The 14,134-nt window shown below is 45.2% G+C and overlaps 1 protein-coding gene across 1 annotated transcript in view; it reads right to left on the bottom strand.

Annotated features, from left to right (window-relative positions):
* Positions 1 to 703: 703 nt before the first annotated feature.
* The window catches only part of Mthfd1 (methylenetetrahydrofolate dehydrogenase, cyclohydrolase and formyltetrahydrofolate synthetase 1), a 60,979-nt gene continuing 47,548 nt past the window's right edge, over positions 704 to 14,134 (bottom strand). The window contains exons 23-28 of the mRNA XM_051196019.1: positions 9,250 to 9,350; positions 8,303 to 8,480; positions 6,137 to 6,244; positions 5,450 to 5,602; positions 2,626 to 2,719; positions 704 to 927 (exon numbers count right to left, since the gene is read on the bottom strand). Of these exons, the coding sequence (XP_051051976.1) occupies positions 2,630 to 2,719; positions 5,450 to 5,602; positions 6,137 to 6,244; positions 8,303 to 8,480; positions 9,250 to 9,350 (630 nt within the window). The 3' untranslated portion in view covers positions 704 to 927; positions 2,626 to 2,629. The remainder of the gene's footprint in view (positions 928 to 2,625; positions 2,720 to 5,449; positions 5,603 to 6,136; positions 6,245 to 8,302; positions 8,481 to 9,249; positions 9,351 to 14,134) is intronic.

Genomic DNA, 14,134 nt, shown 5'->3' with positions numbered 1-14,134 from the left:
TACAATACCAGGACTGTTAAATAGACAAGCCTTGTCTGGAAAAACAAACAAAACCCACATAGAAACCCAAATTAAGTATTAGAAAAACAAACAAATAAACAAACAAACAAAACCAAAAAAACAAACCCACATAGAAATGTTATTTTATATAATTTAAAAATTATATCTATCGATCTGTCATCAACCCATCCATCCAATGTATGTGTGCATGCGCGCGCGCGCGCACACACACATACACACCCCACCCATCCACATACCAGTAACAAAAAACAACATTAAGGAACTGATTCAGATGGGGAGCTCAGCCAGACCAGGAAAGTATAAAACAGGGAAGTCTCCCTCCAGACCCTATTCCCACTCTTTCAGTTCTCTTGAGTTATGTTCTCACAGAGATAAATACATAGGCCAGCACCCACCTCCCCTTTAAACAACAGATCACTAAGTGCCTCCTGCAGCTGTCCCCCTCCCCATGTGCCCACTGGATGGATGGCAGCCATTACACTATTTTTTTTTTTTTTTTTTTTTTTTTTTTTTTTTTTTTTTGAGAGAGGTTTCTCTGTGTAGCCCTGGCTGTCCTGGAACTCCCGGAGATCCACTTACCTCTGCCTCTTATGTGTTGGGATTAAAGGCATGGCTACCACTGCCTGGCCCATTCTACCGAAGTCTATCAAAGTCACAATTTATGTTTCAACACCAAGATTGCAAAATTATTTAATTTATTCTGTGAACATTCACTAAGTAAATAGACATGATTTATGTTAATTTATACATGATGGTGTGAATTAAGGCTGTGAAAGGCTTTGGGGAAACTCCCACTATTTCTGAAGCTCTTTGGGGCAGGGACCGACTTCCTGATCTTCTGCACATTTCCTCTACAGGTCTGAACAGACACTGATTAGACAAAGTAGCCTCTTGGAGACAGAAGATCTAGAAAGAAAAGCAAGATAATGAATGAATGAATGAATGGTTTTCTCTAAGCACTGTGTTTTCATCTTTCCACACTTCATCATTCTCCAGTTGCATCTCCAAAACTGTTCACACTTACACCCTTTTCTCTGGGTGAGTATTCCAGGGTCTGTCCATACATGAACTTGAAAACCAACCTGCAGCATGATGGATGTGTGAACAACGTGCCAGATGGAGCAGGCAGCTGGGAAAAAGCCCTATGGCACGTTCACCCTCGGCAGCAAGTGCTTCCTTACACCAAACTCACTCTCCTCACCGTGGTCTGAGTGAAGACCACATCTTGACACAGGCAGGAGGCTTGCTTTTCTAGTACCTTGTTATCCCTGTCTCCCAGCTCCACGCAGCCTTCCTCCACGTTCTGAACCACATCTGAAACTCAGTCCTGTCACGTGCCCTTGTGAGAACCCCATCACTACTGTCCAAATCCAGTTCCCTAAAGCACATACCTTTCCCTTTCTTGGTTTACTTCCTCATTTTGCTGCAGTATATAGACTACACTGTTAAGTAACTTCCTAGCAGAAGTGGGGGTGGCAACCCTCTGCTTGTCTGAAAACACCTTGGCAGATCTGGCCAGGGGTGAACACACGATGAAAGCTTATCTTCCCCTCACATACCTGGGGACATTCCTCTACCACCTAAAAGCTCCTTACTGCTGATAAGACAGGCATTCTGTTCTCTTCTCACACGTGTCCCTGGCACCAGACAGGCCATCCACAGCTCCTTCCAGGAGCAGGCTGTTTTTTAATCCCTTGGAGAGGGACCATTTCCCTGCTTGACATTTTTGAGATCTGAACTCAGTGTTACTCAGGTGAGTACCCTAGCCCTGTTACACAGGACCCAAGTGGCTCTGCTTCCTTCTCTTCTCTGCTTTATGGATGATTACCCGACTGACGGCCCTGTGAGTGTATGTGTGTGCTTTCTTGGGAATCGAACACGGCTCTCACACAGCTACACCCCCAGCCCAATGCTTGCCACCTGTCTTTCTTTCTTCTCTCTTCCCTTCCTCCCTCCCTCTCTCCCTCCCTTTCTTCCTTCCTTCCTCTTTCTTTTTGGTTTTTCAAGACAGTGTTTCTCTGTGTAGCCTGGCTGTCCTGAACTCACTCTGTAGACCAGGCTGTCCTTGAACTCAGAGATCCTCCTGTCTCTGCCTCCTGAGTGTTGGAGGCACCTGGCACCTGTCTTTTCAAGGCATACAGATGGGTTTGGGGCTGCTCCTGCCCCTACTAGACCATTAACTTTGAACTCCAAGCCTCCTGGGCATCCTTCAGAAAGACATTAACATCCCCTGCAGGCCTTCATAGTGACCAGGACTCTTCCAGACTGAGACATGAACCGTTCATCTGTCGATTATTGGTAATTCTCTTTCCTGGATACCTCTTCTCAGTGAATTATGGAAAAAAAAATATATTTGGAAATGGCTAGAATTTGAGTGTTTGTAAATTTGGTTTGAGCATTGGAATTCACGAATAATCTCAAAGTGAAAACATAAACAAACTTTTTGCAGGGCAGGAGAGACAGTTCTAAAGGCACTTGCTACCAAACCTAAAAACCCAGGAGCCACATGGTAAAAGAATACCGACCCCTCTGACCCCAATACATAATATGCACACACCCCTCCCCACTCATATGAAGTAAACAAATTGGCCAGAAACAGCTCACCTGTTTAAAATAATCCATTCACTTGTTCAGTTTCGGGGTCCAAGTCAATATCATAAAAACAGGGCCGGGTAGGGAGTCCAGGCATTGTGCTCATCTAAGAGGTAACACAGCAGTACAAATGAACTGAAGGGACCAGCAAGGGGGCTTACTGGGTGATGGTGCTTGCTGCCAAGCTGATGACCTGAGTTTGATCCTCAGGACAGACAGGGAGGAAGGCAAGTCATCCTTTGAATAGTACTTGCTTACCGTGGCCCACTCAATGTAATGATTTACCTTCCCCTTTGTGCCTTGCAACAGCCACAGAACCGGGCACACCTTTTAAGTTATCAATGAAGGGGCCGCTCTTCTTGTTACATGTTAAAAACCCAGTCAATGATGCTGGTATGAACAAGAATCCCTCATGTCCCTCTGCAAGCCAAAGGCCAGCCTCACTCTGCTCTTGGGCAGGACAGTCGTGGCTGAGCGGGGGAAGCATGGTCCGGTCTCTCACCTGTACTGGCAGGTGCTGGAGAAGCTGAGCACACATGGCTGAGGCAGTGAGCAACACGCTTCGCAAGACCACAGGAAGGTGGGACACCCTGTAATCCCAGCACTGGGGAGCCTGAGGTAGGATTGATTGTTGAAAGTTTCAGACCCGCCTGGGGTACACAGTACTGCCTAGCAAAACCATCTCTCAAGACGGCTAAACAAAGCAACCAAAAGGAGGTGTCTGTTTTGCAATGTTCTTTCAGCGGATCTCGCATAGAAGGCCATGTAATTTCTGTGATGGCAGTGACACGACACCATGAGCCACCTCCTTAAACTTGAGCCAAGGCATTTCATTTCAGTGCAAGGCCTGGATGGCTTTACGGTCTCTATACTTACTGATTCTCAGGCTCTCTAAAGCTAAACTTGAATCTCCGCACTATATTTGTGCTTGCTTCTTTTCTGCAAATTCATATGGCTTGTAACAGAAAATGTGGCATTTTCCCCCCCCAATCATACTGCCTGTATAATGAATATACACAGTCGTTCCAGAGCAGACCCAGAAAGGAAGACAGCTTAGACTGAAGTTCTAAAGCTTCACTATAAAAATGTCAAACTCCATGAATCATTTTCTATAACACAAAACATCAATATTTGAGGAAAACCCAATGCTGACTTCTGAGCACCAGTCAGTCTCCAAGGGGAGCAGTAGAGACCCGACGACTGGCTTCTGTTAATGCACTCTGTAAGAAGAAAGGGGTGGGTGTGGGGACAAGGAGAGGAAAGGACAGGTCTGGTCTTCAGACCCAGAACAACCCAGCAGACTACATTAGAAAGGCAAATGATGGGCGACACTGGCCTAGACGTGCATGTATGTGCTGGCAGAAAATTCCAGAGATGGCTCCCAGAGCAGCAATGGCTAGAATTTTCAGTACCTTTATTCCTTCTCAGAGGAAGATCTGCCCCTGTAAACACTGGTCACTGATAATCAGAAAAAAACAAGCAAGCAATGGCATGTATACTTACATGTAAACCTAGATGCAAAACTCTGGAAAGCCAGTCACCCTGAAGCATCACACACACACACACACACACACACACACACACACACACACCCCATATGCATACCCCATACGCATGCACAAATGCTTGCACACCACCCCCAAACATGCGAAAGCATGCACACACATACCACACACACATGCATGGATGCACACACCCTCTGAACTCTGCTGAAATTCCAATAGCAGTCAGGTGTTGCTAAGGTTGTTTGGATTTGATTGTTGTTTTGTGCTGTGCCGGGTCTGAACCCAGGCCCTTGGGCATGCTAGGCAAGTGCTCAGCTACTGAGTTACACCCAGACACCAGGAAGGATTAAAATACAATTATTAAGAATCATTAAGGTGACTTTCTTGAAGAACCTGCCTACTCTGGAATGTGCATAATATTGCCCTTTTCTTATTTTCTCCCTCTTTCTCCCTTCCCCCCTCTCTTGGAGATAGGGTTTCTCTGTGTGTCCTAGCTCTGTAGACCAGGCTGGCCTCAAAAACATAGAGATCTGCCTCTCTCTGCCTTCCAAGTGCTGGGATTAAAGGTGTGCGCCATCGCCTGGCTAAAATGTTTCTTCTTTTTCCCCCACCTACACAACATTTAACACCTTATACAATTTAAAAGCCAGATAAACAGCTGTTACACAACGTTATTTAAAAACTGATAAGAAATCTATATCCACTCATGTCAGTCACTCCCCCCCACCCCCAGCAATTTTGCTTTGGAAGCTGAGTTAGAGATTTTATTAAAGACATTTTAAAATAGGCCTAAGCAAGAAGATTAAAAAGAAAAGGAGATGCTAAAATGAGAGAAAGGCACGTGGATTATGGACTAATCAAAGAGTAGCAGCAAGTAAGACACACCCAACAGTGGGTATTGGCTCTTCAAGGGAGAGTTGCTTGCTTTGCTTTGCGACAGGGCCTCATCACAGTAGCCCTGGCTGAACTGCAACCCACTATGTAGACCAGGTTGGCCTCACACTTGCAGCAGACCTCATCTCAAGTGCTGGGGTTACAGGTATGTACCACCATACCCAATACTATTGTCAGTCCACAGACAATTGAATCAGTGGATGCTGAAATCATGTACACAGAGGGCAGACTGGATATTGGCATCATCTGAGCCCAATTAGACCCATTCCGGGTTCAACCAAGAGCAAACTGCCCCTGGGAAACAATTTTATTCAACAGAGGTAGGCGCAGTGTTATATTGAATGGGTACTTCACGGTCCATATCAAGATCAGGCCTAACACAGATAGGCCTAATTACAACTTCCTCAGAGGAGAGGCAATGAGCAGGTTCCACTTACCGTTCCTACTAAAGGGTACAGAAAACCAGCACCAACGCTGGCACGGATGTCTCGGATGGGCAGGATGAACCCAGTAGGTGCACCTTTTTGCTCTGGGTTGTGAGACAGAGACAGGTGCGTTTTGGCCATGCAGATGGGTAGATTCCCAAAGCCCTGGGGGGGGAGAAAGGGAATAGGGCACTGACAAAGGAAACACTGACTTTGCAATGAAGAGCGTCTGGATACTGTCAAGAGAAACACTGATTATGCAATGGAAGAGCATCTGGATACCATCTCGAGACTCTGAGATGGCTGGCCCCCTGCATACCTACCTCTACCTCAACACCCTTCAGCTTAGTTATCACAGAGCAAAACAAAAAGGAATCCTTGTAAGGGATGGAGGAGAGTACTTAACTATAGCCTACAAGTGACTATTTGATTTCCATCTTTATAAGCAATAAAACGCAGTATGTGGAGCAGAGAGGAGAGCACGACAGAGGGACCTCAGCATCTCATCAGAACATTCCATATTTCCTCCTGGCTTCCCTAGACGTTCACATACATACAGGTAGACACAGAATTCAGGCCCGGGACTCTTCACCTAAGACCAGTATTTTGGGAGAGGAGGTTGCTATCTGGAGGAGTGGAGTGTGGGGAGGTCATAAAAACTGGGAAAGAAAGCTCAGGGTTCAGACAGCGAACACCTACCTGCTTTGTGTAGACTTCTGCTTTCTTCTGTGCTTCAGGGAGCAACTCAATGTTATCTGCCCCATAGATCTTCTGTGCGATGATCCTGATTTTATCCTCAATGGAGAGCTGATGCACAAGAGAGAAGGGGGCTGTGACTAGACACACATTCATGCATTCTTAGTAAGGACAATACAGGTCAGTGTCCCCAAAAGAAATACAAGTTGCATTTTATATTCTACAGGCATGCAAATAATTTGAGATTCCTTTTTTCACAAACATTTAACTAATTTGATTATTGGAGATGGTGAGGATAAAACCTAGCATCTAATGCTGCAACCCTTTAATACAGTTCCTCATGTTATGGTAGTGACCCCCAGTCATAAAATTATTTTTGTTTCTAGCTCATAATTGTAATTTTGCTACTGTAATTTACAACATAAATATCTGTGTTTTCTAATGGTCTTAGGTGATCCCTCTTAAAGGATCATTCAACCCACGGGTTGAGAGCAACTATTCCAGGCAAACACTCTACACCTAAGCTACATCTTATAATTGAGATCCTTCTTTATTGTATGTGTTTAGCATATGGACATGCATTTCCCACTGCTCCTGGGTGGGGACCAAAACAACTAATGGGAGTCAGTTACGTCCTTCAACGATGTGGGTTCTGAGGACTGAACCCAGGGGGATACAAGTGCCTTTACACACCGAGCCCAGAACCATTTTTATACAAAGTTCCAGATTTGGCTAAGTGGAAAATATCTCCCAGATACAAAGTCATTCTCTGTCTCTATATGCATATAGATATGTAGATTGCACACACATCTCTCCTCCTTGGTAACTAAGGCTAAATGAATATATCAGGCAGAAATTAAAAAGAGCAACACTCTACCTATAAAGACAGACTTTAGTTTTTACTGAATAGTGACCACTTCCCAGAGCGCTTTCTAAAATGGCCCTGAAAAGTGCGCTCTCAGTGGTGGCGATATAAAGCTGCGGATGACGCTCATATGCATCTTATAATTGGAGCTTGTTAAATGCCAAGGCACATTTAGAACTTCAGAAGCAAAAACACTTGGTTGAGGGGTGATTTAAGACACGCAGATGTTGAATAATACAAAAAGTGGCAGCCTCCTGTTTGCCAGCACAGAGAGGAGCTCCTGAGAGAAAAGGATTATGAATCCCCAGATCTCTCACTCAAGGTCTAGGATTCCTGACTCAGGCACCATGGACATCAGCTTGGAGAAGGGCCCTATAAGTGCTTTTTGTTTGTTTAAGGCTTTTTCTAGAAGGGGGATTGTTTGAACAGATTTTCAGCCCTATTTACACAACCAAAGCTCAACAGGAGAATGCTAATTAACTCTCCATGTATTAAATCCACATAGTGCAAAAAGATAGATACATTTTAAGTTGAAACTCAAGAATAATGGTCTCCCCTTACTTTTTGAGTCAGGGTCTCTCACTGAACCTACAGCTCATTGACTGGGCTTCACCAGCTGAAAAAAAATCAATTCTAGAGATACATGTCTCCGGCACTGGGGTTGCAGACATACACTTCGACATCTGACTCTTACATGGTCCTGGGGACCTGAACTCCGGTCAGTCCTCATGCTCAGGTGGCAGACACTTTACTGACTGAGCCATCTGACCTGGGCTCCACTCTCTGATAAACTGCATCTGCCAGGCCAGATGTAATTCACCTGACCTGGCGATGGGGAATATGACTAAACCTGGGAAGGAGCTTTGGTTTTGGCTTGGAAGGCTTCTCTGAACTTGGAGTGACATGACACCAGGAAGTGGGCTTGGGAACACTCTTCTTTGCTCTATTACTGAGAAATGGTCAGAGAATTTTCCAGAGCCAGATATAGCTGCTTTGTTACTACATGGCCACTGGGAAAGCCTGCAATGCAGTGAGTTATACACTTGGCTCTACCCACAAAAGGGCATAAGTATACTGTAAGCTTCCAAAGGCCAGGGAGTGAGCTAAGCTCTCCAGGTATTTCTCTTTGCAAACAAGCCAATCATCTGTGAGAGTTCAGGCTGTGTGGGTTGGGGCGACTTACCCACAAGGCAATCAGACCACCAGGTACACGCTGCTAACTACACACAGGTTCCACACTGAGGCATTTTTCACACACACTCCATTTTCTGTTTTGGTTCTGTTTACATATGCAAGAAACCCACCTTGAGGTCATAGAGGAGCCGGAAGCTGCTGGGGGCCTGTGACGCTCTCTGGACGGCCTGAGCCAGGGCTAAGGCCCCCTGGCCTCCTTCCGCCCAGTGGGTGCATTTGACAGCATCAAAAGCTCCATGTTCTCTGGAGAGGCGGGCGATGAGGTCCAGTTCAGCATCTGTGTCTGTCCTGTATATGAGGGCTTCATGTTAAGAATGGAAGGCGGTGGGGAGGGAGAGTAGATCTTGCGTACGCCATTAAACCCCACATAGACTGCCGTCTGGAAAACGGACACTACTCAATCCAGACTGGTCTCAAGCTCAGCCGGGTAGCTAACAGGCCGGGGTGACTTCTGGTCATTTACTTCATCTGTACTTATTTGGCTCCCACAAGGAAACACTGGAAAGAATCACAGCAGGGCTGCCCCAGGATATCATGAGGGTTAGACGGCAATACATGTAGAGTATCTGGAACATTCCCAGGGCACCAATGGGAATCAGTAAATACTAGCTTCACAAATTGCTTCTTCCCATTGCACTGCGGTGAGGGCATTATTTTGAAAGCCTAAACAGTGCTAAAGTGCCAAGCAACCCACACAGCTCTTACGTTCCACTCTCAATATGACATCCCACTTGACGCAGTGAAATAAAGCTATGCTGCGGGCTATGCTCTTCTGTTAGAGGACAAAAGGCCTTGGAACGACCAACAAGACCATTTCTTGTCAAGCTTGTGCGTTCTCCTCATTGCTCAGCAGAGCAGAGGGCCCTGAGCAGCAGCTCTGATTTCCGGACCTCAGTGGTGAGGTGGCAAGTCTGCTGGGACACATAAGGTGCCTGCCACGTCACAGGCTAAACCATGGGCTATATCCAACAGCAGTGAGCAAAGGACAAAATGCAGCCAGAAGTGGCGCCACACAACTGCCATTTCCCACACCCCTTTCTCTGTATTCTGCACGTACTTGAATGCGTTCATGGCCACGACCACAGGCACTCCAAACATCCTGGCATTTTCTATTTGTTTCCTCAAGTTACTGAAGCCCTTTTCAACCAGGTCCAGGTTCTGCAAAACAATAGCAAAAGGCCCATCAAGGTCAAAGCAAGCAGACGTGAAAACAGCTGTTGCTTTTTGAAGACAGAAACTGTCCCCAGGGGAATGGCAGGGCACACCTGTAATCCCAGCACTCAGAAGGCGGAGGCTGCAGGATAGAGAAGTGGAGGTCAGCCTGGGTTACCCAGTGAACTGAATGAATAAATTAAATAAATAAATAAAAGGGAGGGAAATGTGTCTTTGAGCCAGAAGACATTCACAGTGAGGGCAAGGAGGTGGGCCATCAGGAAGGCCATCGATTCACAGCCCACTTGCTGCTGGTGGAGTAAACAGAATCACTCATGTCTACAGCCCTGGAGGGAAGCTGTGCTGTCTCCCTGCACCCTGAAAAATATGACGTCATTCCGTAACATATTAATGTCCTCTTTGTTGTTTGAAGGGGATGAGTTTGCTATCTCTACTTAAATTACACTTGTAACTTGTGTGTTGACACATCAGATTAATCCTGTAGTGCAACAGAACAACGGGACTCTTCTCAGTACACTGAGAGACCCACCCTGCCTGCAGCTGTTGCACTAACCACAGCATTTGGGCGTGGTCACAGGTGCAGGCTTGATGGGGTAGACTGGTCTGGGGTCCCAGACCCCAACTTGCTTGGGTCACGGAGAGCAGGCTGGGTGTGGATCCTTGGAGTGGGAACTTTCGGGTCATTGGCTTCTTGTGTAAGTGACTTTTCCCAGAATAAAATATATAACCCTTATTTTTAACCTCATCCTGTGTATCTTAATCTGTGCATCATTATCTCAGTACTGTGCAAATCATTTGGTCATAAGATAGCCCACCCAGCACAGGGCTCAACCGACACCCTAAAGGCATTTAATACCCAATGGTCATAAATACCGTCCTGCAAGAAATAAGTGAAATTTCTGAGGATTTAATGAACTTAACTTCCAGCCTTCCCAAGGCTAATAAAACAAGGCAAATAAAAACCCAAGTACTGGACTGGACAGACACATAGCTCAGTGGTTTAGGGTACTACAACTAGCCAGGGGTGTGGTCCACACATTTAATCCCAGCACCCAGGAAGCAGAAGCAGGCAGATCTCTGAGCTTGAGGGCAGCCTGTTCTACAGAGTTCCAGGACAGCGAGGGCTACAGAGAAACCCTGTCTCAAAAAAAAAAAAAAAAAAAAAAAAAAAAAAAACAAAAAACTACTTCCTGTCCATCCACAGGAAGTAAATTTGGTTCCAGCATCTAAGTCAGGCAGCTCATAACAGCTTGTAACTCCAATTTTAAGGAACACCCTTTTCTGGTCTCCTCAGCATGCCTGTTCCCCATGCATGCACAGAGACATATGAATAAAAATAAGTTTATAAAAGAAAAACCAGGGCCGAGTCTGATGGTTCGGCAGTTAGGAACACTGGCTGTTCTTGGAGAGGATCCTACCAGCCACCTGTAAATCCAGTTTCAAGGGAGCTAGACATGAATACAGTGCACATAAATACACGTAGGCACTCCTACATACATGCAAAAAACAGATAGATCAAAAACAAACAATGACAATGAAACCATATAAAATATTAGATCTTTGAGGCTACAGTTCAGCGAGCAGAGTGCTTGCTTAGCATGCATGAAGCCCTGGGTTTGACCCTCAGCACCACACGAATCAGCTGTCATGGCCTATGATCCTAGCACTTGAAGCTAAGGAGGACCAAAAGATATAGAAGCAGGCAAAAACATCCCTATACCTAAGATAGAGTAATCTTAAAAAATAATAGTTTGTTCTGGGTGGTGTACTGATATATTCTCATATCCTGTTTCCCAAACATACCTTCAAAAATACTATAACGTTTAACTTAAAGGCAAGCAATGAAAGAAACTTGTGGAAACATTATTTACTTATTTAACCCTTTAAAATTTTTTATTTTATTACTTTGTGTGTATGGGAGTTTTGCCTATAAGTCTGAGCACCATATGTATGCAACGTCCCTGGAAGCCAGAGGATCATCTCTGGGGCTGGAGTTAAAGGTTGTTGTGACCCACTGTGTGGGTACCTGGAATTAAACCCAGGTCCTCTTGAGGAGGAGTCAATGCTCTTAACCGCTGAGCCCCTTATTTACTTATTTATTGACAAGATTCTTATAACAGTACATGAACTCTTATCCACCACCAAATTACATGAATGATGACTGTGTGTGTGTGTGTGTGTCCCTGCCCCTCCTCTCCACCACCAAATTACATGAATGATGACTGTGTGTGTGTGTGTGTGTGTGTGTGTGTGTGTGTGTGTGTGTGTGTGCGTGCATGCGTGCTTGTGCGAGCGCATGTCCTTGCTGTGCCATGGTATGATTTGGGAGGTTAAAGGTCAGCTTTCGGGGCTCAGTTCTCTTCTTCTACCAGGTGTATCCCAACAGGTTAAATCAATCTAGATATAGAGAGCCAGATGGCTACAGTGTCTCATGTTGCCCAAGTTTGCATCAAACTTGCTATATAGTCAAGGGTAACATTGCATTTCTGATTATTCTCCTGCTTCCACTTTGTAAGTGGTAGGATTCTCGGAGTGCAATGGCATGCCCAGCCTTGTGCAGTAGCAGAGATTAAACACAAGCTTTGTGTTGGCTTGGCAACCACACCAGCAACTAAGCTAGTAACTTCCCCAGTCAGAAGAATATGTACCAACTGTTAAAGGAATTTCAGTGTTTTTACATTTTTTTTTTTTTTCTTCAAGGAGACAGGGTTTCTCTGTGTAACAGTCTTGGAACTTGATCTGTAAACCAGGCTATCCTCAAGTTCCCAGAGATCCACCTGCCTCTGCCTCTTGAATGCTAGGATTAAAGGAGACTGTGCCACCACCTCCCAGATATCTTTTTAGTGGCAGGGTGGGGTCAACAACTTTTTATTTACTTTAAAAAATTATTAATTTTTATGTGCATTGGTGTTTTGGCTGCATGTACGTCTTGTGTGAGGGTGTTGGATCCTGGAGTTACACACAGTTGTGAGCTGCTGTGTGGGTGCTGGGAATTGAATTCAGGTCTGTGCTCTTGGCTCCTAAGCCATCTGGTGAATTGTTTTACATCCTTATAGTGTCTAACTTCATTTTTGTAAGGTAAACGCACTAAGGGGAGAGACTGCAGAGCAGCAAGCATGAGACCCTGGGTCTGACCCAGCACTGGGACACAGAAAATAATCAGAGCCTCAAAATATTAGTAAAAATAAAACCTATGCCTAGGTGTAGTAGCATACACCTTTAATCCCAGCACTTAGGAGAAAGAGGCAAACATGTATCTGTGCATTCAAGGCAGTCTGGGTTATAGATTGAATTCTAAGTTAGTCAGAGCTATAAAATGGGACCAAGTCTCAAGAAAACCAACAAATAAATAAGATGTGGTTGTCTTCATGGAAACATGCTGGATCACTAGGAAAACCTAGCACTATTCTTGTTTTTTAAATTAAGTGTTTTTATTTATTTTACATCCCTTCCCTCCTCTTCTCCCATTCCCTCCCTCCATTCCTGGTTTTAGTTGCCTAAAGCAGCAGGAAAAGTAGGAAGACTAAGGGCAGAAACAAATAAGATCTTACACTTTTCAAGCCCCCTGCCCCCCAACTGTAGTCTGACATGAGGATTATCTGATGGTCTAAACAGCACTCTAATTATTTTTACCTTTATCCGCATAAAAACCAATTCATACGCAAGACCAATTGAGTGAGAACCGTTCTAAACAAGTTGAATCTCTTAAATAAAGACACCAGCTGGGCCAGTTTGGGGCAGTCACTGCAATTAGATACAGGAAAGGCTGGGGGATGGCAGGAGGGCCAGAACTGTGAATTCCCCTCCTACGCTGAGTCACACAGATGACCATAAAAGGCAAATCACAGCTCAGAAGACCGGCAGATTCAAGGCACCAACCATATTTTTTCTAGACAGTTTTGCAAACTTCATTTGGGGATTGTACAACTGACCCTGTACTGCTTGGTAATGTAAACGCCTCCAAAAGGACAGAGAAACTGAATCAACAGTGACAGCCACTGACCCTGCATCTTATCCACGGAACCACTCACAGTGGCCTGGGGATGTTCCTTTGATGGTAAATGATGTCATTATGAAAGGAAAGAAAAGAAAAGAAAAAAGCTTAGAACTCTTCTTTGAGCTCCTGCCCAACAGATCAAATCAGATTATGGACGATGTGGCTGAAGACCAGCCAGGGCACTTAGTGGCCCCAGGACGCAGGTTTGGGTTTGTAGAGAAAATGCTATTTCTAAAGGTCTCTCCTTGCTTGATTTAAATGGCATTTAGGAAAGATAATGAAAGGGAAGAAATGTGCAGCCTAGAGCATGGCTTAACTCTGGCACCGGGCGGGGAGGGGTTGGCAGGTAGGGGCGCCCTACACATTCTGGCTGTTAGGAACATTCCCTGGCTTCTTCTACACATCAGATACCAGTAACACCTCTGTGGTTATACTCTCTCTAGCTGGGTATAGAGTGCATGTCTCTGATCTCAGCACTCATGGTGTTTAAGGCCAGCTTGGCCTATATGACAAGACCCTATTGCTAACAAACAGCAACACAAAGCTTCCAGATACAGCCAAATGCTGCCTGGGAGTAAAACTGTGAGAACCAGTCACTGGCCTAGGACAATGGCTTCTTGCCATCCTCGTTGGGCCATTTCTACTCTCAGCTGCATCTTTGATACGATTACCCGTTCACCACAGTTTGTTTTGTTTGTCATCCCCACCCCCAATCCCAAGGAACAGCCCAGGGTCAGAGTGACTCCCCCTTTGTTGAGGACATGCTGATTTG

The sequence above is a fragment of the Phodopus roborovskii genome, unplaced genomic scaffold, assembly GCF_943737965.1.
Source record: "Phodopus roborovskii unplaced genomic scaffold, PHOROB, whole genome shotgun sequence".
Lineage (NCBI taxonomy): Eukaryota > Metazoa > Chordata > Mammalia > Rodentia > Cricetidae > Phodopus > Phodopus roborovskii.
The sequence above is the reverse complement of the archived record's forward strand: the minus strand, read 5'-3'. Positions and strand labels throughout refer to the sequence as shown.